The following is a 24,412-nucleotide window of genomic DNA, read 5'->3' as shown; positions in this document are numbered from 1 at the left end:
TGGGGGGCAACAGGGTCATCTTTGAAAGATATATACATTGCCATAGTTCGTTCAGTATTTGATTATGGAAGTGTAATGTATAAATCAGCAGCAAAAACTACATTAGCTGAACTTGACAGGATGCAGGCCAAAGCACTTCGAATATGTTGCGGAGCTTTTAGAACCTCTCCAATCCCAGCACTGCAAGTTGAAACAGGCGAGATGCCATTAAATCTCAGGAGATTACAACTCTCCTTAACATATTGGATAAATCTAAAAGGACAAGCAGCTACACACCCCACAAAAATGGTATTAAATGAATGTTGGGAATATGGTCGCACTAATAGTAGAAGCTTTGGATGGAGCAGTACCAAAGAGGCAGAAGAAATGGGGATCAGTAATATCTCTTGTAGTATAAATAACTATATAAGTACAATTCCACCTTGGTTGTTTTGTTTTCCGGTAATAAATCTGGAAATAAAGAAGGTAATTAAATCAGAAAGAGAAAATCAAAATGTTAAGCAGTATTTAGAAATAATGTATAATGAAACAGTACAAATATATACAGATGCATCAAAAGAATTAACTGGTAAAACTGGAGCAGCAGTATACATTCCCAAATATAAAGCAAAAATACAAAAACGAACCTCAAATCACCTCTCCATTTACTCTGCTGAAATGATGGCTATTATAATAGCACTACAATGGGTAGAGGAAGTCAAGCCATACAAACCAGTGATCTGTTCAGACTCAATGTCATCTCTGTTGAGTATCCAAAGTGGGAAATCTGCTTGCAGACAGGATCTTTTAAACGAAGTACATCAGATAATATTCCACTTGAGTCAACAAAGGATTCATATACAGTTTGTATGGGTCCCAGCTCATTCTGGTATTGAAGGTAATGAGATGGTGGATAAACTGGCAAAAGAAGCTATTAAATCAAATCAAATAGAAATACAGGTTCCTCTCAGCAAATCAGAAATAAAAACAATAATTAAAGATGGAGTAAATAGATTATGGCAAGAGAAATGGGACAAAGATGAAAAAGGCAGACATTTATTCGAAATTCAACAGAAGGTAATAGTCAAAAGAACAATTTACTAATACGGCAGGAGGAAACATGGTTTACAAGATTAAGAATAGGACATACAGGGTTAAACAGTGGATTATGTATTATTGGGAAACATCAAAATGGAATGTGTGCATATTGTAATGAACCAGAAACCGTAAAACACGTTATACTTTCTTGTAGGAAATATTCAGAAGAAAGAGAACAGTTACAGAAAGTATTTAAGAACATGACATTGAAGCACATATTGAGTCTGTCTGGAGCAAGTTCAACAGTTAATGCAGTTATACAGTTTCTGAAAACAACACAGCTAGCAAATAGGATCTAGAAATGTAATATTTGTATTTTTTTTTTTTTTTTAATATACAGTATATATATATATATATATATATATATATATATATATATATATATATATATATATATATATATATATATATATATATACACACACACATCCCTAATGATCACATCTCAGTCCAGAAGGTGGCGGTAATGCAAGTTTGCAAGCTGCCAATAAAATACCACAGAAGAAGAAGAAGAAGAGACAATCAGTAGCACAGGGGCTGATGGGAAGTGAAGTCCAGGAACATAAAACAGCAGAAACCCTGTGCCCTCTAATGTTCATAAGAGAGCCTGCAGCAGGTTGATTCTCCTTTTCCTCTGTTTGTGTCTTCAGTGTGAGATCAGCATCATGTGTGTCCAGCTCTGTGTCTCTGAAGAGTGACTGGTCTAAAGAACTTAATCCACCAATGTTCAGTGAGAAAACACCATCTTCTGTCAAAAGGTATTTAGCGTTTTACATTATTGGTCACACATGGACTGTTTTAAACATTATTGTGAACCAACAAATCAGTTAAGAGCCATTCCTGAATGAATCAGTTGTTGGAATAAATCAAATTAATCAATGACTTTGGTGATTCATTAAGACTTTTGCAAACACCGAGTGGCAGTTTTAGTTTCTTATTCAGATTATATTTCAGTTTATTTATATTTTCATGTCAATTTTGAATTGTTATTATTTACTCGCCTTCTTCACGTTTGTCATCTCAAATCTGTCTGAATTTCTGTCATTTGTGGACCATAAAAGATTCTTGAAGATGTTCCTAACTGAACTGTTTTGTAAATGTATCTAAATACAGATAAAGCTTCCGAAAAACTGTAGCTGTTATAATACAGTATATAAAACATTTATTTCTAAAAAAGCTACTGTTTGAAAAGTCTTTTAGATGCTTAACACTATAAGGACCATCTCCTTATCATGAGCACTACAGAGCTATCATTATTTTCAGTGTTTGTAAGATATATCTGTATCTGTTTGCCTCTAAATGTATTAATACAGTAGTGTTGTTTCTTAACAGTGTTGAATATGAGTTACCAGATGAGACTCACAGGAGCCACAAGAGTTTCACAGACAATCTCCTGTGTATCTTTCAGGTGGGAAAAACTCATTTAAAATAATCAAAATCACTGAAGTAATTCCATAATTCACTTCTAGAATATTTATTCACAAGACTTTTGAGAACTGTATAGTGTAACCTCTGTGAAATTGCCCCCCTCCCAATTTATAACACCTGCAAAATTAATAGTCTTAATCGTTTGTGCTGCTTTTTTCAGATTTAAAAATAATATTTATTGGTATATATTAGTTACTTTTGTGTTGGTTTGTGCTGCTTCTGTTATAAAAATATTGGACATTCAATTAAAGAAAATGACATCTCCAGCTAAACACCTCATGCTCCTAATTTAACTCAATAGTCTTTGTTGTTTGTACCGGATACAGTTTTGTTTGTGCTGCTTCTGTTATTTAAATATTTTACAATTACTTTCAATTAAAGGCAGTGGTGACATGGCCTCCCACATGCTCCTAAATCACTCACTTCACAATTAGTAATTCTTTTTAAGTGCAAGTTTAGATTGTGCCGATTTAGACTCACTCGTAATGGCATGAAATCAGGTGAACACTGAACACACATGTGAAGCACAGCACGACACTTATTAAATGACAACTCATGTATCAAGCTGACAGACAGTTGATAAATATCCAACGATGATTGCTCATATTTCAGTGTGTAGTGTTTTAAAAACTGAAAATGCAAAACTTCTACTGACACAAACTCAGCCCAAACAAACTAGACCATTTGGTTGAAAGTAGGGTCCATATTTCATATTTCAACCAATTTTACTCAGTATAGCTAATTGTAGTCTGACAATAGCCTGTTTGGTATTAATGAGGTAAATATTGTTGAACAACACTTTAAATCGTGATCGTAAGAATAAAAGACTTTTTAACAAAATCTAAATAAAATATATTGTCCTTATTTTGATTATTATACCATTTGTGTCACAGTGGTATTTATATTTGCACGATGATATATATCAGTTTAATTAAATTTGTTGTCATTTGAATACAGTAAATGGGTGTAGATCTAGTGCAGTGCATTTACAGTAATCTCTCAGACAAGATAAAAACTCAGACAAGTTCCGAAACTGGTGTATATATAAAGGTCTGAGCCACTGGTTCGAGCCCTGGCTGGGTCAGTTGGAGTTTGCATGTTCTCCCCGTTCGCGTGGGTTTCCTCTGGGTGCCCCGCTTTCCCCCACATTCCAAACACATGCAGTATAGGTGAATTTAATAAGCTAAATTCGCCATAGTGTATGAGTTTGTGTGTGTGAAAGAGTGTGTATGGGTGTTTCCCAGTGTTGGGTTGCGGCTGGAAGGGCATCTGTTGCATAAAACATATGCTGGATAAGTTGGTGGTTCATTCTGCTGTGGCGACCCCAGATTAATAAAGGGACTAAGCCAATAAGAAAATAAATGATGAATGAATTATTTGCAGTTGATATGTGGAGGGGTGATCTACTCTGACTGCAGGTGGGAGAGACTGTGGTGTAAGGACTGGGCCATCTGTGAGTGCTTTAAAAAGGGGTGGTGTCAAAACATCAACCGCTGCTCATTGAGAAGGGCTGGAATGGTACAGTAGGGACACATCAGAGTCTCCAAAATCACCAGTAACACCGTAAAAAGTATCTAGATTTGTCGCTAGTCACTTTTTAAAAAGAATTGTCACAAAGGAGGTCTGAAGAGTCTCTAAATATTGCAACAAAGTTGCTAAGTTGGCAACATTTTTCACATGTGCATTAATTCAGTTGTATTTTATGACTAGTATGGTTTTGGGCTAATCTTAGATAACTATTAGATTTCACTGACAGCTCAAATGTAGCCTTGTTTTCAGTCAAGTTGTCTTTGTTTAGATGTTTATTAGACTATGGTTCCCACAGCTAAAGCCACTGTTTGTATTTGTTCTTAAACGGCTACTGTTAGGACTAGTTTCTTAAGTTTATTATCCAAAGCCTTCTGTTGTATTGTGATGTGTTTTTTGACTGTTGTGGTGAAATATCTGAAATTGTTCAGCACAGTGATGAAATTGCAGTGCACCAAAACCTGCCTGGGTCTACTTTAGCTTTTTGTTTATTTAAAATAACCTTTAAATTTGCATCAGCTAATAAGAATCATGTATTCAACAAACCTGTAGAATTATTTATTGTATTTTCAATTATTGAGTTAGTGGATGTAAAACTCTGTGATTTTGGTAAAATGTTGTACTTCTCTTTTCTTCAATCATAGAATCTTGAGAGCAAAATGATCATATTTCTGAAGAATGAACTGGAAAAGTTTGTGAAAATCTTACAAGAAGAAAACAGACAAGAGTTTGTAAAGGACTTTAATGAGAACAGATGCAGAATCACAGAAGCAGCTCTTGATCTCACACTCTTCTTCCTGAGAGAGATGAAGCAAGATCAAGCTGCTGATACTCTCGAGGGTAAGAGACTCATGGCCATCGGTCATACTGTCACTTACAAATATCATATTTTTTAATTATCAGATTTTTTGGGTGGGTTTTCACATAAGATATACCTTTTCTAAACTTAATAAAATGTTACAGCCAACTTTTTCTTTTGAACTCTTGATCTTTTCCTTTATATCGATAACATAAACTGTACATCTTCTGTATCCACACGTCAGAAATAACATCATTACAAACAACTCATGTTCTTCTACAATAAAAATATAGCAATATTAATTAAACTATGAACATCGTGAAGATGGGAAAGTCAAAGAAAACTTTGTCTCATCTGTAGTGACATGTTTCTAAATTATTCCTCAATGTTATGGTAAATAGAAAAGTCAAGTGATCCTTGGTACACAAATGGTTATCCATAGTGTAAAGCAAGGGGTCACCAATCTCATTCCTGGAGGTCCGGTGCCCTGCAGGGTTTAGCTCCAACTTGCCTCAACACACCTGCCTGGGTGTTTCAAGTATACCTAGTAGGACCTTGATTAGCTTGTTCAGGTGTGTTTGATTGGGGTTGAAGCTAAAACCTGCAGGACACTGGACCTCCAGGAACAAGTTTGGTGATCCCTGGTGTAGAGTATTGAACCAGTCTTAATAACATCTCCATATCGCAGAGCCCCACTGTCAATATTTGATCTTTCACTGCATCAAACAAGCATATTCCAAACTTCCTGACAGCTGTCACCTGTGATTTTTAGATGCAGGTACAAAAAGGTTTTCTGCAGAAAAAAATGCCCTATTATCACTGAAACTTACAATAAACTTTGTTGTATTATGTAATCATCTAAAATGGTACATCAAAACAACTGTCAGAAGTATATATAATCATATACACATACAAATTAGATTGAAAAAGTATCTTCTTCAAACAGGGTCACAAACTGCACATTTTGTCAGTTGTCACAATTCCTCTATACCAGCACTACTAATGCATTTATCCATGTTTAAATCACATTAATATGTTTTATCATTAAGGAGTAAAACTACAGCTCCAAGCCTGATCTACTGATAGGCTGAAACGATTAGTAAAGAGACTGAAGACTTTTACAATGTAGCTGAAAAAGTGAATGCTAAAACTGTTTTATTTCCTGTGTTTAGGTGAGCTGTTCTTCATCAATCAGTTAAAAAGCAGTCTGAGGAAGAAATATCAAAGTGTGTTTGAAGGAATTGCTCAGCAAGGAGACTCCACACTTCTGAATAACATCTACACGGATCTCTATATCACTCAGGGTGCAAGTGAACAGGTCAACACTGAACATGAGATCAGACAGATTGAAGCTGCTTCCAGACGTCATCAGTCACTAGAAATACAGGTTGAATGCAAACACTTGTTTGAAGCACCTGAACAAGACAAGCCGATCACAACTGTCTTGACAAAAGGAGTTGCTGGCATCGGGAAATCAGTCTCTGTGCAAAAGTTTGTTCTGGATTGGGCTGAAGGAAAAGAAAATCAAGACATCAGCTTCATATTTCCTCTTCCATTCAGAGAGATGAACTTAAAAGAGAAAGAAAGACAAAGTTTAAAAGACCTTATAACTCAGTTTTTCCCAGAGACCGAAGAACTGAACCTTACAAGAAGAACACGATTCAAAGTCCTGTTCATCCTTGATGGACTGGATGAATATCGTCTTCCTCTAAACTTTGCTGGTAATGAGACATGTCGTGATGTATCGTCTGCAGTCTCTCTGGATGTTCTCCTGACGAACCTCATCAAGGGAAATCTGCTACCTTCTGCTCTTATCTGGATCACCAGCAGACCAGCAGCTGCTAGTAAGATTCCTGCTGACTGTATCGACCGGCTGACAGAGATACGAGGATTCAATGATGCCCAAAAGGAGGAGTACTTCAGAAAGAGACTTACAGATCAGAATCAGGCCAGAGAAATCATTGATCACATTAAACAGTCAAAGAGTCTCTTTATTATGTGCCACATCCCAGTCTTCTGCTGGATTTCAGCCACTGTTCTCCAGAATATTTTAAAGGAGAACAGAAATACTGAACTGAAACACAGGGCTCATGCTGAAACACTGCAGGAATCTCCCAAGACTCTGACACAGATGTACACACACTTTCTCCGCTTTCAGATCCAGCAGAGCAGAAGAAAGTATGATGGAGAAAACACACAAGATGTCTCCTGGGATCCAAACCTCATCCTTTCACTGGGGAAACTGGCCTTCCAGCAGCTGGAAAGAAACAATGTGATCTTCTATGAGAGCGATCTGAAAGACTGTGGCATTGACGTCTATAAGGCATCAGTGTACTCAGGCATGTGTACCCAGATCTTTAAGGAGGAGATGGTAATCATTCTTGGTACCTTGTACTGCTTTCTTCACTTGAGCATTCAGGAGTTCATTGCAGCCCTTTATCAACATCTTTTTCTAGATAGTGACAAGAAACGAGCAGAAATAAGCAGAAATACGTCTATGAGGAATTTGCTGAAGACAGCTGTGGACAAGGCTCTGGAAAGTGACAATGGACATCTGGACCTTTACCTTCGCTTCCTTCTCGGTCTGTCACTCCAGTCCAATCGACAACTCTTACAAGGCCTGTTGACACAGCAGGAAGACAGTGACCAGGGCAAAGAGGAAATAATTGCATACATCAAGCAGAAACTTGAAGGGAATCTGTCTCCAGAGAGATCCATCAATCTGTTCTACTGTCTAAATGAACTAAATGATCAAACGCTGCTGAAAGAGATTCAGTCTCACCTCAGTAGAGGAAGTCTGTCATCTGCTGACCTTTCTCCTGCCCAGTGGTCTGCTCTGGTCTTTGTGTTGTTGACCTCAGAGGAGGAGCAGGAGGAGTTTCAGCTGCAGAAATTCAAGAGATCAGATGAGTGTCTCATCAGACTATCACCAGTTATCAAAACCTCCAAGCAAGCTCTGTAAGTCAAAGTCTTTCTTTCATCTAAGAAATAGACATTTTCCTATATTAAAGGGAAATTATGGTGAAAATAATCTTTTGTAAGCTGTTTGGACAGAACTGTGTGTAGATATAGTTTGTCCACAGTCATACTGGAGTGATAGAAACACAATAAGTCTCTTTTTTTTGAATTTTCTGTCGTTAAATATTGGATCAAAATCCCTCTCATTTTGAGGTCCACCACAACATGATCTAGGAGTGCGGTTTCCCTGCCCAACAAATTGATTGAAAGCGCAAATTAACATGTCTCCTTAGTAACGCATATAATCATATCTACAAGACAGGACGTGCGCAAAGCAACTGGGATTAAACAGCACCTCAAGAATGAGTTTTACAAGTTTAAAATGTTTTTTAAACAGTGCATGTTTGTAATAAAGACAGTAAAATCACTTTGTAATATTTCACCACAGCTGCATTTCAGTATGATTATAAAAGAAGACGCTTCAATCACGGTTCATTGACCTTAAAACAGGTTTATTTTGTACATTAACATAAAAGATGTACATACAGCAGTGTATATTAACGTGTATCCTGTCACATTTGTGTGCCAAAACAGTGCAAAGCTAAATGTGAACTTTTCAACAACATTGTGTGTGACTCGTTGTTGTAAAAAGGCTTGCATTAACTCCACAACAAATACATCAAATAACGGTTGATAAAGTTCTTACTGTAGAAAGGACGATCTGCTTCATTCTTGTCTGTCACTGTGCTGCTTATGCATGAGACACAGCAGGAGAAGCTACACCCATCATAGCAATAGTGAGTGACCTCTTTGGCTCTGACACACGCATGGGAACAGTGGGCAGGGAGAACTAGCTCATTGCCAAAAAAGGCACTGGCAACAAAAACAGCTACAAAATCAAAACAGTTCAAATTTCCAATATACACAAAGGTATGATAAATAATCTGATGGGTAACTTGAGCTTAAACTTTACAGACACATTCTGGAGAAACAAAACACTTATCTTAAATCTTTAAAATATGTGTCCTTTAAATAATACAATACATAATGTTAATGAACATGCACAATATTGATATTGTCTGCATTTAAAAATACTGTGAATAATTGTTTATTACTTAATATTTTAGTGTTTTTAATAACATTGCAGTTATTGCAATGCTATTTCTTCAAATGTATTGGCAGTTGTTGTTTAAGGGATAGTTTACCCAGCATTGTAAATTTACTTATTTACTCACCCTCAAGGGGTTATAAACCTTTCTAAATGTTTCTTTCTCCTGTTGAACATAAAATAATATTTATTTGAAGAAAGCTGGAAACCTCTAACCATTGACCATTGACAGGGGTGAGGGTCAGGAGTCAAGTTAATAAAACCATGACAGGGTACAGGACAGATGGTGAGGGGGAAACTGACAGGAAGGTGGACAGGGAGGAGCACAAAGACAAGGCAGGGACTACTGGACATTAAACCAGGGATCTTGTGTAGCAGGATAAACAACTGGAGGACACAGCTATAGCAGAGCCAGCAAAATCCTTTATGAGGATGCAGGTGTAGCAAGAGCCCAGCTTTCTGGAGGTTTCAAACACTCGTGGATTGTCTGAGTATCGAATTCACTAACATTCCTGGGACCACTGAAGTGGCATCTACAAAATCAGAGGACTGTGGCTTAAGATCCATAACAGATGGAGGCCCTGATGGGGCCACCGTAACAGCTGAGGTCATGGCAGCCATCCTGTAAAGTGACTCTGGGCAGGCAGACATCTTGGGAAGTCTTTTCTATGTTTCTATTATAACTGTATTTCGTTTTCATTCTATTTTGTAAAGTGCCTTGAGATGCAACTTTTAAACGTGCTGCAGAAAAGCATTGTTAGTAACTTTGTTTGTGTTATTTATTCTCTTTCATCTCTGGACCATTTTGATCCAGATTATCTTCTCTTTTTATTATTTTGATAAATAAAAACTGAAAATAAAAGGCTTTTCCTTTCTTGCAATCAAGCGGCAACATCTCGTTCTCCCTCGTGAAGCTAACACTGAAACTGCAATTCATCGAAATTCTGCTAGGCCTGACTCCATAATAGAGCAGATTTCTATTGACCCCAATGTTAAAATGGCCATTCCGACTGATTAGCCACTGAAGACCGCATATACATTGTATTTGTTTTGTTTTATGTGGCTTTACACAGTCAGCTGCCTTTTTGAATTATTTCTTACAATTATCAGCTAATATGGAATGCTGTGTGCACTTAATTGTGCTCACAAACCATTCAAGTGGCCTCCATTTCCCAGGTGAGTAAAATTATATATTTATACCATATCTATAAAAGTATTTGTTTTATTTAAGATCATTTATAACTTTATTTAGATCTCAAATGCACTCCAGAATCTGACAGATTGATTAGCTGTAGGCTATAGAAAAGTCATCTGAAACGTTACCAGCTGTGTCCCAAATGGCACACTATGCACGTATGCCCTATGTACTTATACACTTACACACTCAACTGTATAGTATATGTATGTAGTGTCATCCCAAATAGAACACTAATGTTTTTTTACTAAGCGGAAATTCAGTTTCCCTGATGGCGTTTGACGGTTGCCAAATAAGTGAAATAAATAACCAAACTACTAAATAATACCTTCCATGACTAAAATCATGTTTACAATCGGGAGGTGCTATAATCACGATCATAGAATACTGCTTTCACAATTCAAAATAAATCTTAATTATTCAACATGTGCAGCCGATAGCTCCGCCCCTTCTGCTACATGAGCAAAGCTGTGGTCGTTGAGTGCGTGAAGTATTGAGCGTTTCTCCAAAAGAAAAGCCTGTTTAAGGAAAAGGCTAGTAGGCATCTGTGGCTCCCTTTTTTGAATTCCCTTAGTTGGTGCAATGATTCACGAACAAAATGGTGACAAGTGGCCACGCCCACTTGTAGCTTCATTTGCTCTTTTTAAAAACCTATGGGTGACGTCACGGATACCATATCCATATTTTTTACAGTCTATGCTTGCAATGATTGGTGTTTAATGAAGAGTTTGACTATTGAACATCATTTCAATATGTTAATGGGATCACTTCAGTAAAAGCAAGCAGCAAAGGAAAAAGTAACATTTTATTGACAAGAAAATCAACTTTATGGAATGTTAATCATAGGAATAATTAGAGTATTTTTTCAGTTAAAGGGCACCTATGGTGAAAAATCTACTTTTCAAGCTGTTTGGATAGACATTTGTGTAGATATAGTGTATAGGCGGTCATATTGGGGTGATATAAATACACAGTCTTGACTTAGGAGTGCAGTCCCCCCGCCCACCGAATTGATTAACAGCTGTACATATTAACATGTCCCGGAAGTCACGTGTATAATCATATCAACAAGAGAGGACGAGCGCAAAGCAACCGGGAATAAAAGGTGTGTTCAGTTCGCTTGGATCATCAATCATCATCAAGAGTGAGTTTTACAAGTTTAAAATGTTTTTAAAACAGAGCATGTGTGTAATGAATTACAGCGATTTACTTCAGCTTTACTTCATCAGCACAGCCGCGTGTCAGAACAATTATAAAGAAAGACGCTTCAGTCCCGGTTTGTGGATGTTAAATCAGGTTTATTTTGCATATTAACATAACAGATATCCATACAGCAGTGGAGATTAACCTGTACCCTGTCACATTTGCGTGCAAACAGAGTGCAAAGTTAAACATGCGCTATCTGTGTGTATGTGCGTGTCGTGTCCGCGCTGTGTATGTTTCATTGCCTTGTACTTGTACATGTGTAATGACAATAAAGTTGAATCTAATCTAATCTAACACAACTAATGCATGATATACTGATTGGTAAAGTTCTTACTGTAGTATTTCTCACAAATGCTACGTGAGATCTGCTTCCTTTAAGTCTGTCTGTAGTTTGAATCTGCCGAAGGAGGAAATTGAGGCATGCAGAAAGGCATGTAGAAACGGTGGGCGGGGAGGACTAGCCTTAAAGGCGCAGTACAGCAAATCCGCCACCCGGTGCAAAAATGTATAAAAGAGAACCTTATAAAAGGTATAATAATAACAAATCTGATTTTGGTGTTTTGAGCTGAAACTTTACAGACAAATTCTGGAGACACAAAAGATTCATAATAAATCTGAAAAAAGGGGTAACCTGGGTAACCTAGGTGAGCTTTAAATTGTGAAATTACGTATGTTTTAGGTATTGGGCGTGGGTAACATACTTAACCACACCCCTCCAACTGTCAGTTTTGACAACAAAATGGTGAGCGGGAGGTGTCTGTTAAGTTGAAAAACTCTTCTAAAACCCATGTCCCAATCTTTCTGAATGAAATGCCTACTTTAATACATCCAATAAGCTTGCAGTAGAAAAAAGCCATGCCCACTGGTCATGCTCACTTTTCTCATTTAATATTTTGTCTCACTAGAAACTGCGTCACATTGCGGAAAAAAAAAAAGAAAGAAAAATGGTCGCAGCTTCCATGGCTGCGCACTGACAGTCTGCAGAACATGCAATGTAAAAGGCTTTGATAAGCTTACAATCTTTGAGCAAAGAGTTGCCTCTGTCAAAATCCATGTGTTCAGTGTTTTCCAGTGCTCCCACGATGTGATCATTAAAGAAATTTGTTCCCTATAAGGAGAAATCACTTCTAAAAGGGACATTAATAATAACATGCACACTCACACAAAAATAATACAATGTCCTTAATGCCCTTTTTGTCCTCTACACAGGCTACAGTGCTGTAATCTCACTGTTCGTTCTTGTGAGAGTTTGTCTTCAGTTCTACAATCCTCAAACTGTGTCCTGAGAGAGCTGGACCTGAGTAACAATGACCTGCAGGATTCAGGAGTGAAGCTTCTCTCTGATGGACTGAAGAGTCAACACTGTAAACTGGAGACACTGAGGTAAATGATTCTCCACTCTACAATGACTACAAAAAGATAGTAAAATATTGGGTTAATAAACGTGAAGCCCTGTTCAGTGGACTGGCAGAAAAAGAAACAAAACATTTACAAGGATGTGATAAAATGTGGTTTATTCCTCACAGCAGATCTGCTTCCAGTAAGCATGAAAAGTAGATTAAACTGAAGACTCCTGATGATTTTATTTTTTTTTAATTTTTATCAGGAAAGATTAAGGGGTTTAGATGTTCATAAGATTATCCTAACAACAGAGCAAGGTGTGTGAGCTTATTACAGATAATGAGCACAGATTGGAAAGATGCACAGTGCTTTAGTTTCATATTAATTAAATTCAAGTTTATTTGTATAGCGCTTTTTGCAATAGTTATTGTTTCAAAGCAGCTTTACAAAAGATTAACATATTACATTGCATATAACATTGCAATCAAATTAAGTTAAAATTACAATCAAATACAAAGTATTATATATAAACATAATTAACCTGCAATTTTACAGCATATAGATTGTCTATATGTACACATTTAATGAAGTGTTTTCCTCCATGGTGGGTTCATAATGTATTTGAATAAAAGGCTATATTAAATGTAAATGAGAGAATGAAGTGCTATAAAGGAAAATATGAGTTATATAAACAAACATAGAAACAAACATATAAAGCATTTAAGTATTTTAACAAAATGCCTGGTGCATTAAGACAGGAGGAGTGTGTCCTACATGTTATTTGTCAAGCACGCTCACATGCATGAAGCCCACTCATGCATCATATAGTTTTGTGATGCATTGTGTGTATGCTTTTACTGAACAGATAGGTCTTTAATCTAGTTTTGAAATGAGAGAGTGTGTCTGAGCCTCAGACATTATCAGGAAGGCTATTCCATAGTTTAGGAGCCATAAATAAGAAGGCTCAACCTCCTTTAGTAGACTTTGCTATTCTCAGAGTTTAGAGTTCTTAACGGCAAGTTGCATTGTTACGAGATAGAAAGTTGGTTAGATAAACAAGAGTTATACTATTTAAAGCTTTATATGTAAGAAGCAATATTTTAAATTCAATACGAAACTTAACAGGCAGCCAGTGTAAGAAGGATAAAATTGGGGTGATGTGATCAAATTTTCTAGACCTGGTAAGAACTCTGGCAGCTGCATTTTGTACTAATTGAAGTTTGTTAATAGAGGATGCTGGGCAGAGCATTACAGTAATCCAGCCTAGAAGTCATGTGCATCTGAGATGGATAGCATGCTTCATAGCTTAGTGTTATTTCTCAGCTTAAAGAAGGAGGTTTTTGTGAAATGGGAGATATGATTTTCAAAAGTTAGGTTGCTGTCTAATACAATAAAATATAATTATATCTAATGGAAACATAAAGAGTGAACATTTGTTTTAAATTTAAAGTGGTTCATTTAAAATGCTGTCAAGCTTTCTGCAAAAAATATTCTCTGTGTGAGATAGGTATTGCTGAGATTCTGATTATTTTAGATGTGTTTCAGAAAATTGTTCACAAAGTTTGAGTTGACAAAGAGCATTGTTTGTTTTTTATTTTACAAAAGCACAAAATTGTTGTTATTGCGAGTATGGTCAAATCAAAGTACAGCCTTTACAGCCTTTGCTCTGTACAGTTAAAAGAGATTATCTTGAGTCCTTGTTGAGTATGTGAGTGTCTTTGCTGATCTCAGGGGTTGATCAATAAGGAGAGCTAATCAGGATGTGTGTGTGTTCCTCACTGCTGTTCACATGAGCAGAAACAGCAGTCAGCTTCTTCATAATATCTTCATGGACTTGCTGTGTTTGTAGATTGTCTGGCTGTATGGTGACAGAGGAAGGCTGTGGTTTTCTGTCTTCAGCTCTGACTTCAAACCCCTCACACCTGAGAGAGCTGGATCTGAGCTACAATCATCCAGGAGATTCAGGAGTCAAGCTGCTCTCTGAACAACTGGAGGATCCAAACTACACACTGGACAAACTCAAGTATGTGGAGCATCACTGGCCTTGTGCTTTTCCACTGAATGGCTTTAAAAAGACACTAGAAAGCTCTTTTCTGATCTTCAGTTTTCTGTGAGGGTTATGGGGTGAGGACAGACAGAAGATACAGCTTGTAGAGTATTCCAGTCATGTCTATGAAGAGCAAATCATTGAGTGTGAAATGAATCTCCTCTGTAAATGTTGGAGTGTATTGGGTCAGTTGTGATATTAAGCGGGACACACTGTACAGTTTCAGCATTTGAGCTGAGCAGAGAAACTTCTTCCTCCATTTGTGCTGAAGAATCCTCCAATATCAGGTCAGGAATAGGGTTGGGGATTGAAGATGGATTCAGATTCTGGAATCAGAGACTTGGATTAATATTCAGATACTTGTTATAACATGAACATTTTGATTTCTCTTATCAATTCCTGTGCACACGTGTGTATTTTTTCACTTGGTAATCCGTCAGGAACTGGCGAGCAGCTTTAATAATCTGAACATAGTTTAGAGATGGACTGCAACATGTGCTCAAAGGCTGCATGTGGTGAAGAACGATGGCAAAGCTAAGTGTGATCACTGTAATAAATGAATGTTGCAGCAGGGTGTCTCCATCAACATGAGCAGTATCTGCGCTCGCTTCACAAACATTAGATTAAAAGAACGCACTGCTAGATTCATTGTGCATCCCGGGTATAACCAACAAGTGTTGTGTGTTTTAGTTGAAGTGTTTTTAGCGTGTGGCTGAGCAGCTCAGTGCTAGCTTTAGCTTATTATCAGAAGGTGAAACTAAACAGCTCATTCTCTCCACCTCTCATTCATAAACAGATTTAGACTCATAATCTTAGCCTTTGTCATTTATAATTTTAACTTTTGTATTGGAGTTTAAAGAATGTGTAAAGTAGAATGTTCTTTTACAATCCCAGTATGTTTACTCTTTCGCTAAATTCCTCTGTAATTCAGATTTTATAAATCTGTTTTATTTTTGTCAATCTAAAGCTCATGCAGCGCCCGTAAATTTGTGTTGTTCCATAAGATGCAGCTTTGTGAATGTTTTATTTAATGGTTATAGTCTTTAATGTGCTTTTAATAATTATTCTGTTCAAAGCGGCATGTACAGATGCTAAATTTTGCCTTGAAAATGTTGCATGATCACGTTGCATGTGTTAGATGGTTTGTTTTATTTGTGCGAGCAATTCCTGATCCTTTGCATAATGTTTTTAATCAAAGAAACGTAATTTAATTACTTTCTTTATATTATATTATAAACATTAAAGCATATACGGTGAAGTAAGTATTGAACATGTCACAATTTTCTCAGAAAACATATTCATAAAAGTGCGTTGAGTTGAAATTTTTTACCGGATGTTGATAACCAAAGAAATTCATATATGCAAGAAAAGAAAAACAAAACTAATTACTTTACAAATGAAGTTGTGTGCAGTATAATGAAATGACAAAGGGAAAAGTATTGAACAGATGAAAAAAGGGAGGTGTAGTTCAGCAGTGAAAGCCCAGACAGCAGCTGAAATCTCTCTAGTTCTTCAGCAACCCTCTGCCCTTCCTCAGTGTATATGAATATCAGCTGCTTCAGTCCAACATCTACATTAGCAGGAGGATGAAGATTAAACCAGGGTGGACAATTCAGCAAGACAATGATCCAAAACACAGCCAAAGAAGCTCTCAAATGCTTTCAGAGAAAGAAAATCAAGCTGTAGAATGGCCCAGCCAATCACCTGATTCCAATCCAGTAGAAAATACAAAATAAAGCTCAGAATTAATAGACGAGACCCAAAGAACCATCAAGGTTTTGACACTCTGTTGAAGTCTATGAGAAACTCACACCTGAGCAATGCATGTGACTTCATTCTCCATATGAGAGGCGTTTTAAGCTGCCATCATTAAAAAAGTGAACTTCACTTTTATATAAGTATATAAGTTTATTTATAAACTAATTTCGAGAGGAGCACGTGCTTATGATTGATAGCAGCTGGTCCTCATTAGCTAACGCATAATTCACCAATCAGACGATTCCTAAACCACTATAAATAACTAGTTTCTTACCAAAGTTTCTTACCAAACTAGTTTCTTACCTCTTTACCAAATCTGCTTCAATTCCATGTCAACAGCTCCTTGAAAAATATTATTACTATAAAAAACATGGTGTGTTCAATACTTATTTCGCCCACTGGACATATTAAATCTGTAAAACAGACAAAGTGCAAATATAGGTCTAATAGATCAGAAATAAAGCAAATCAATCATCTATAATCTCATTATTTAATGCAGAAAGTAGGCTAGCCTATTCATGTGTGTTTAATTAATCTGCCATCTGAATGATTTGCTCTTCATAGACATGATTGTTCTACTCTACAAGCTGTGTCTTCTGTATGTCCTCACCAGAGTATGTGAGCAGAGGAAAGTATTTTCTATCCACAGAAAATAAGGATGTAATGAATGCTCTGCTGTTATATCACAAACCTCTGTCATAAAACAGCTCCATTTAAATACAAGTCATTAATATAAAGGTGATGTCTTGAGCATCTGATTTGACCTCAGCGCTCGTGTGCTTTCAGTTTCTCCACCTCACTCGCAGTGAGTTCAGTGAGAGTGCAGTGAGTTTTTTCATGAGTTAAACTGGCCTCAAAAATAGAAATACACTTAATCTGATTTTATTGATCATTTTATTTTTGTAGTGCGCTTTTGTCAATTCATCATTTTAATGAATCTTTCAATCTTTATATCTTTCTTTTTATGTGTATATATTCTGTTTTCTATTTCCACATCTGATCTAACACCTCTGTGTCTCATTTAGAAGCTAATTTTACAGCTACAAACACTCTAATGTTGTTTATTGCAGTTATTAATGCATTCATATAATCTAATATTCATCAGCCAATCAGAATCCAGCATTCAGCAGACACTGTAAATGTCTTATTGTAATGAATCTGCATAATGAGGGATGTTTGATCAGAATCATTCTGACTGCAGACCTGCTGAAAATAAAGTGTGTGTAGTATTTGTTTACTGACTGAATATCAATCTGTGTGTGTTTACAGTCTGGATCATGGAGGAGAGCAGAGGATTACAGCAGGACTTCACAAATGTATACCCCCCCCCCCCCCCCCCCCCCCCCACACACACACACACACACACAGCTATAGTGAGTGTCGTTGTGTTGTAAATGTCTCTTCTTGTGTTCAGATGCCTGTTTCCTCACACTGGATCCAAACACAGCACACACTGAACTCGTTCTGTCTGAGGAGAACAGAAAGGTGGAGTGTGTGTTTGAGGAACAGTCGTATCCTGATCATCCAGACAGATTTAATGGTCTTTATCCTCAGGTGTTGTGCAGAGAGAGTGTGTGTGGACGCTGTTACTGGGAGATTGACTGGAGTCGATGTGTGTTTATATCAGTGTCATATAAGAGCATCAGGAGGAAGGGAGTAGGAAAAGAGTCTTGGTTTGGATCTAATGCTCAGTCCTGGAGTTTGAGCTGCTCTTCCTCCAATTTCTTATTGACACACAATAACACACACACTCATCTCCCAGTAGAGTCGATCAGCAGTAGAATAGGATTGTTTGTGGATCACAGTGCAGGAACTCTGAGCTTCTACAACATCCATAGAGACACAATGAGCCTCATCCACTCAGTCCAGACCACATTCACTGAGCCGCTCTATCCTGGATTTAGACTTCATTATCCTGGATCATCAGTGAAACTGTGCTGAAGACTGAGAGACTGACAAGAGATTTACCCATAATCCTCTGCAAGAGCAGTCAGTAGCAGTGAGATGATCTGGCGTCTCTTCTGCGTGTGTGTGAGGTGAGAGAGAAAGAAATGTAAATTTATTGTCTTTCACAAACACAGTTTGTTAAATACTTGCCATTCTTACATATAGATTTATACATTTTAGCTTTTTATCTATGTTTGTGCACAAATAATAAAAGACAATGTCAAATCCACTCAAGATGATGTTTTTATTTGATGATGAATTTCTGCAAGAAAATGTATTTAGTGACTAAAGATCAAGTGTAGAGCATTTTTAAAATCAGGTTATTACAGATAAAATAAAGTCTTAAACACAAGCTGCTCCTCTTAAATGGTCACTAATTGTAATTAAGATAAATGTGCTGAAAAAATGGGTAACTTTAAGCTTTTCTAAGTAAAAAATAATCTTAGAAACAAGGCTAAGAATATTCCACATTCTGCTCCTGCATAGTATTGTATTCTTAAAACAAGATTAGTATTATTTGTGTCTAGAAATAAGCTTGTAAATCTGGACTAGATGAGGAGTTTTCCAGTGTTGGATTGATAAAACGCACAATTTAGTTGAAACTTTTCTCTCCTCTGTGCTAAAAAGACTCTGTGGTGTGCGCCATTATTTAGTGTCAGATAATCTATTCAGTGTAAAAAAATCACATTGAATTATTGCTGGTGCAGTTGGGTCCCTCCGGTGGGTTATATGTGTACAAATATGAAATTACCTCCAAAACACATTTTATAATCAAGCACAGTGTTCTGCACATTAATCTGACTGAAATTGAAGAATGTTTGATTTCAATGATTATAAAACACATGTAAAAACAGCATTTTATGCATGTAATATAATCATTCAAATCCTTTAAAATTGTTTTGTCATTTTTGTGTACTTCTGTATGCCATCTGAGCTTTAAAATATATTTATTTCAAAATAAGTAAATAAGATGTTAGATCATTTACACTCTTTATTCGTTTTTCCAGGTTTTCATTCCTGTTACTCAATCACTAACCCCCCTCCCGAGTACTACTTTCTGCAACATTTGTGTCTTCTGAAAGCAAAGATAAGACCACAAGTATCTGCTCTCATGGTCCTTTCTTTAAGTCTGATGATAATTTGGATGATTGGGAGCATTATGGCGACGCAGTGGCGCAGTAGGTAGCACTGTCGCCTCACAGCAAGAAGGTAGCTGGTTTGAGCCTTGGCTTGTTCAGTTGGCGTTTCTGTGTGAAGTTTGCATGTTCTCCCTGTGTTCGCGTGGGTTTCCTCCAGGTGCTCCAGTTTTCCCCACAGTCCAAAGACTTGCGATACAGTTGAATTGGGTAAGCTTAATTGTCCGTAGTGTATGAGTGTGTATGGATGTTTCCCAGAGATGAGTTGCAGCTGGAAGGGCATCCGCTGCGTAAAACGTGCTGGATAAGTTGGCGGTTCATTCCGCTGTGGCAACCCAGGATTAATAAAGGGACTAAGCCAAAAATAAAATGAATGAATGAATCCCTTACAAAAATAGCCTACAGGAATCCTGCAGGATTTACTTTTTGTCTGCAGGAACATGCTGGTATCCTGTAGGAATTATGAAATCCTGCAGGATAAAATGACAATATGTGCAGACAATTCCTACAGTTTTTAGAATCATGCAGTGCTTTTTACAGGAATGCTGAAGGAATAATTTTTTTTCCCTGCAGGATAGCTGCTGTCCTGAAGGAATGATAAAATCCTGTAGGACACATTGACGATATGTGCAGGAATCTCTTACAGGTTTTACAATGGATACAAGCAAGTGAAAAATCCTGCAAGATTTTATAATTCCTGCAGGACTTGCAGGAGTTTTTTTTCTGTAATTGGGATGAAAGAAAGAAATTCTGTCACTTGCTGTAATTTTAATTTATGAAACTGTTGGTAGCAATAAAATATAAGTTCTAACAAATAAACAATACAACAAACAAACAAACAAACAAATACATAAATAAAAGTATAATTATGAATAGATTATAGGAAATTTTAAAAATCAATTATTACTCTAAACCATTTAAATTCTGCATTTATGAAAACAAACAAGCTGTACACCTTTACGTTTTATTTCTATACTTTTTATTTCATTTATTAAAATGTCAATCCAGCTATCTCTTTTAATCCAACTCCCATATGTTTGGCTGGATGCCTTTTTGTGGCAGCTGGAACTGGTGTCTCTTCATTTAAGTACACTTTGTACTCCATTTGTATCCTTTAAAAAGAAGCAGGTTATTGTTAGTGTGATTGGTAAACATAATGTGTTTTCTGCAATGTTAGAGTAAATTTAATTAGTAAATTATTACAAACATTTATTAAACAATTTAAATAAAATGTAATGCAAAATTTAAATTAGATAATACATTGCTGTCAATAATGCATAGGTCTGTATTAAACACGAATAATATATTTACAATATTTAGAATTTAATTGAATTGAGATGACTCGCTTCACGTCACTGATTAGAATGCACATCAGTCAACTGTCACCAACCGTCATCTGAAGGTAAAGTACTTTTCCTAAGTGCTCTAATTACTGCTCTGTTTTAACGTTAATTAAAATTGCTTTGTAACACCAAAACAAATGCTTATTTTCTTTTTAAAGTCGAGATCACATTAACAATACTAGTACATTGCTAACGTAATATACCCAGGCCTACTACCACCAGCGCCTATATCAAAACTTAATTTTAAAAATTACTATATTAATTATGTTTTTTTATCATTGTTAACATTAACAGTGCTTTGTTTTGTATTTTCACTGCTTATAATTGATGCTAATGTAGTTTTTTGTTACCTCAGAAATAATTTTGATCGCCGGTCGGTCAGCCAACTACCCACTGGCAGGTTGACATTAATGTAAAACTGTTGTCATGGATACAGTCAGCTGAAGCCACCAGAAAAATGAATGATATATATTTGTGTGTGTATATGTTTGTGTGTGTGTGTGTGTGTTTGTCTGTCTGTATATATTTATCTATCTTAGAAAATGGCCCAAACATGGGTCCTAGTGGAATGAAGGAAGGAGCCACTGACCTATGACATTGTAGAACTTTGAACCTGAAGATGTTGTGGATGTTGCCAATGAGAATGAAAGTTCACCAGCCACAGTTATAGACCGTTTCTAAGGTATTTGTAAAGGTTTTTATGTGTTGAAAATTAGATGATGAGCACAAGTTATGTGTAAGGTAATAATTTGTACACACACACACACACACACACACACACACACACACACACACACACACACACACACACACACACTTGTATGAACCCTTGTCACATTTGCGTGTTTAACAGCAGCAGAAATCATCATAGTTGGTAAACTCAGAGCACAGTGAATTGGAGAGTACAACAAATAATTTTTTTACAATTCTATTTGCTGAAATAATAAAAGAAAATCACCTGGTTGGTGTTATCAAGACTTTCAGAAAAAAGAAAATAAAATAGTGTGAGACTGATAACAGCAGCCAGAAGAGGGAATAATGTCAGATCCACTGTCCTGTCCCCATAGACACTTCATTAAATACTCCTCGCATAAGCGATCATTTGTTTTTTGTCATTTGACGCAAAGATTGTATTATACAAAAATACATATAAATGTACATGAGTTTAAAAAAATCGAAATATTAAAAACTAAGGTATTTAGGATGCTAACAGTCTTGTGTAATAGTCCATTGGTTGTTTTTGGGGATTCTTCATAGCTGTAATGGTTTTTATACTGTACAGACTGTATTCTGCCCTACACCAACTCTACCACTTACAGGTAACTTTCTTTACTTTTTTTGGAAAATGGAGTAAACGCAGCCTGCTGTGAATTGGATTCTGATTTGGTCTACTTTTTTTTCCTCAAATTTTTACTATTTTAATAAATAATTTGTGAAAGTGCATTGTTTTATTGTGAAATTTATCTTACTTCATATCTATCCTGCACAATAATCCTGCTAGAACTGTATATTTCATTAGACCTGTAGGATTGTAATTCCTGCAGGAATAATCCCTGCATAAATTTCCTCCTGGTATTCCTACAGGAAAATGAGCTAAATCCCTGTAGGAAATCTGCATAATATTCCTGCAGGATTCATGTGGGTTTTTTGTAAGGGTTCTGCTAAAGGAAGTGCTGAGACACATCAAGAAACCTGTTTATGTCTTAAAGAAGGCACACCACTTACAAAACAGGTTTTTTGAGGGCTGCTTCCTTCTTCCACTGAATACTTGTTCCTGAAGGAGTGACACATCACTGGTGGACACAAACACCACAGTATATATAGAGTATATTCAGTGAAATCAGCTGGAGAAAGTCTTTTATTGAGTCCAGCTTAATATGAGCTGCTGTGAATGATATCAGGATCATCAGCGAGGGTTTGCTGCACTATTATTCAAACATAATCAATCCTGTCTGATTTCACATTCTCTGACCTGTTAATATTGCAGTGTATACACATACACCTAATACACAAATACACTTAATTGAAGATGTATAATGTCCACCCTATGCAGTACTCTTTCTGATTTTGATTGTAATGCATTGAAGCAGGTGAGCCCCCTGCATTGTTGCTGATAAATGTGAAGTGGCACCCCTGCAATGATGTGCGGCTTTTGTAAAGCTGCTTTGAAACAATAATTATATTGAATTTGTGTAATTATTTTGATAAACATGAATTGAATTGACAAAACAAACAAACAAAAAAACAGATTGAACAGGTAGTTTTAAACATTTTAATTCTTATCTAAGAAATGGGTTAGGGTTAAAGTGGAGTAAAAGCCCAGACACAGGTCTGTGTTTTTCACATGCAGTTTCTTTTTTTTATTATTATCATGTCACAAACCAGTTTGATGTGTTTTTCAGAAGTGAAAATATTTTGACTTGTAGACTTGTTGTTCAACTCAACAGTTCAGAGGACAAATAGAAAGATCTACAGTCTTTATTTGAGGTGAGAGTTTTTTTATATTATATATATATATATATATATATATATATATATATATATATATATATATATATATATATATATGTATATATATGTACATATATTTATATTATGAGTGTCATCTAATAATCTGTCAATCACCTCTTTGTTTCTGAGACTTTACTGCTGAGCTGAAGTCATTTTAATGTATACCTCTTTAAATCTTGATCTAACAGATGATCAAGTGTGTCTCTGGAACAGGGTGTCCGCGAGGTCTTAAAAAGTTGATAAATCAATTATGAGAAAATTGAGGCCCTTAAAAGGTATTAAAAAGTCTTAATCGCGTTTATACAAGGCCTTACATTTTGTCTAAGCATTTGTCCAAAATGTTTGACTCCAAAAAAGCATAAATATATTTATTTGCCTCCTAATATTAACAACAGCGTGCTCGATCCACACGATTGTTTCGGACTGGGGTGCGTCTGGCCAAGCTTCTCCATCCGGATGATGTCACGTAATTTGCGACAAATGCGGGAAGGTGATGTGATGCTCTCCACATGTAGCGAAACTGACAGCAAAATGGGAAAATGTTAGTTTGCGTACTTCTGGTTGGATAGAGACGAGTTTAAACAGTAGCTGAAACCTGTCACTGAAAGCAATCACATAATTTATTCTTTCAAGCTTTGTTTCTTCCGAGCATATCTGAGTTCTGTTGCATGGTCGTGCTCCATTGATTTATTTAATTACAACTGTTTATTAACAACCGTTTATTAACAACTGTTTATTAAGTTAAAGATTTGATACTGATTAGAACTTGAAGTGGCGATAAGGTCTTAAAATATTCTGAGAAGGTCTTTAAAAAGTCTTAAAGTATTGAAATTACCTTTAGGATTCCTGAATATACCCTGTGGAAGAGAATCATAGAAACCTGCTCATTCTGATACTGATTTATCTTAGATGTATTAGTGATCTGTGTGTTTATTAATGAGTCTGTGATACTAAGACTCTATGTCGTATCATATTGCTGTGAATCGTATTGCTGAGACAGAAACTCACTCAACAGCTTCATTCTGATATAA

The 24,412-nt window shown here is 36.3% G+C and overlaps 1 protein-coding gene, 1 long non-coding RNA gene and 2 pseudogenes across 2 annotated transcripts; 3 read left to right on the top strand and 1 right to left on the bottom strand.

Moving 5' to 3' along the window:
* The window catches only part of LOC130222307 (NACHT, LRR and PYD domains-containing protein 12-like), a 339,313-nt pseudogene that overhangs the window by 56,396 nt on the left and 258,505 nt on the right, over window positions 1–24,412 (bottom strand).
* Window positions 1–24,412, top strand: part of LOC130222311 (zinc finger protein 850-like) — a 535,728-nt pseudogene that overhangs the window by 270,311 nt on the left and 241,005 nt on the right.
* Window positions 1,699–18,613, top strand: LOC130222643 (NLR family CARD domain-containing protein 3-like; the record flags this gene model as incomplete). The annotated part of the gene is made up of 8 exons (XM_056455173.1): window positions 1,699–1,835; window positions 2,410–2,485; window positions 4,677–4,872; window positions 6,004–7,789; window positions 12,508–12,681; window positions 14,489–14,662; window positions 17,714–17,760; window positions 17,859–18,613. Coding segments are annotated over 8 exons (3,117 nt in total), but the record flags the coding sequence as incomplete, so codon positions are not given.
* LOC130222428 (uncharacterized) lies at window positions 23,176–23,859 on the top strand. Its single transcript, XR_008836461.1, has 3 exons — window positions 23,176–23,357; window positions 23,570–23,656; window positions 23,777–23,859. It is a non-coding gene; the product is annotated as an uncharacterized LOC130222428 (long non-coding RNA).

The sequence above is a fragment of the Danio aesculapii genome, chromosome 4 (assembly GCF_903798145.1).
Source record: "Danio aesculapii chromosome 4, fDanAes4.1, whole genome shotgun sequence".
Lineage (NCBI taxonomy): Eukaryota > Metazoa > Chordata > Actinopteri > Cypriniformes > Danionidae > Danio > Danio aesculapii.
The sequence above is the reverse complement of the archived record's forward strand: the minus strand, read 5'-3'. Positions and strand labels throughout refer to the sequence as shown.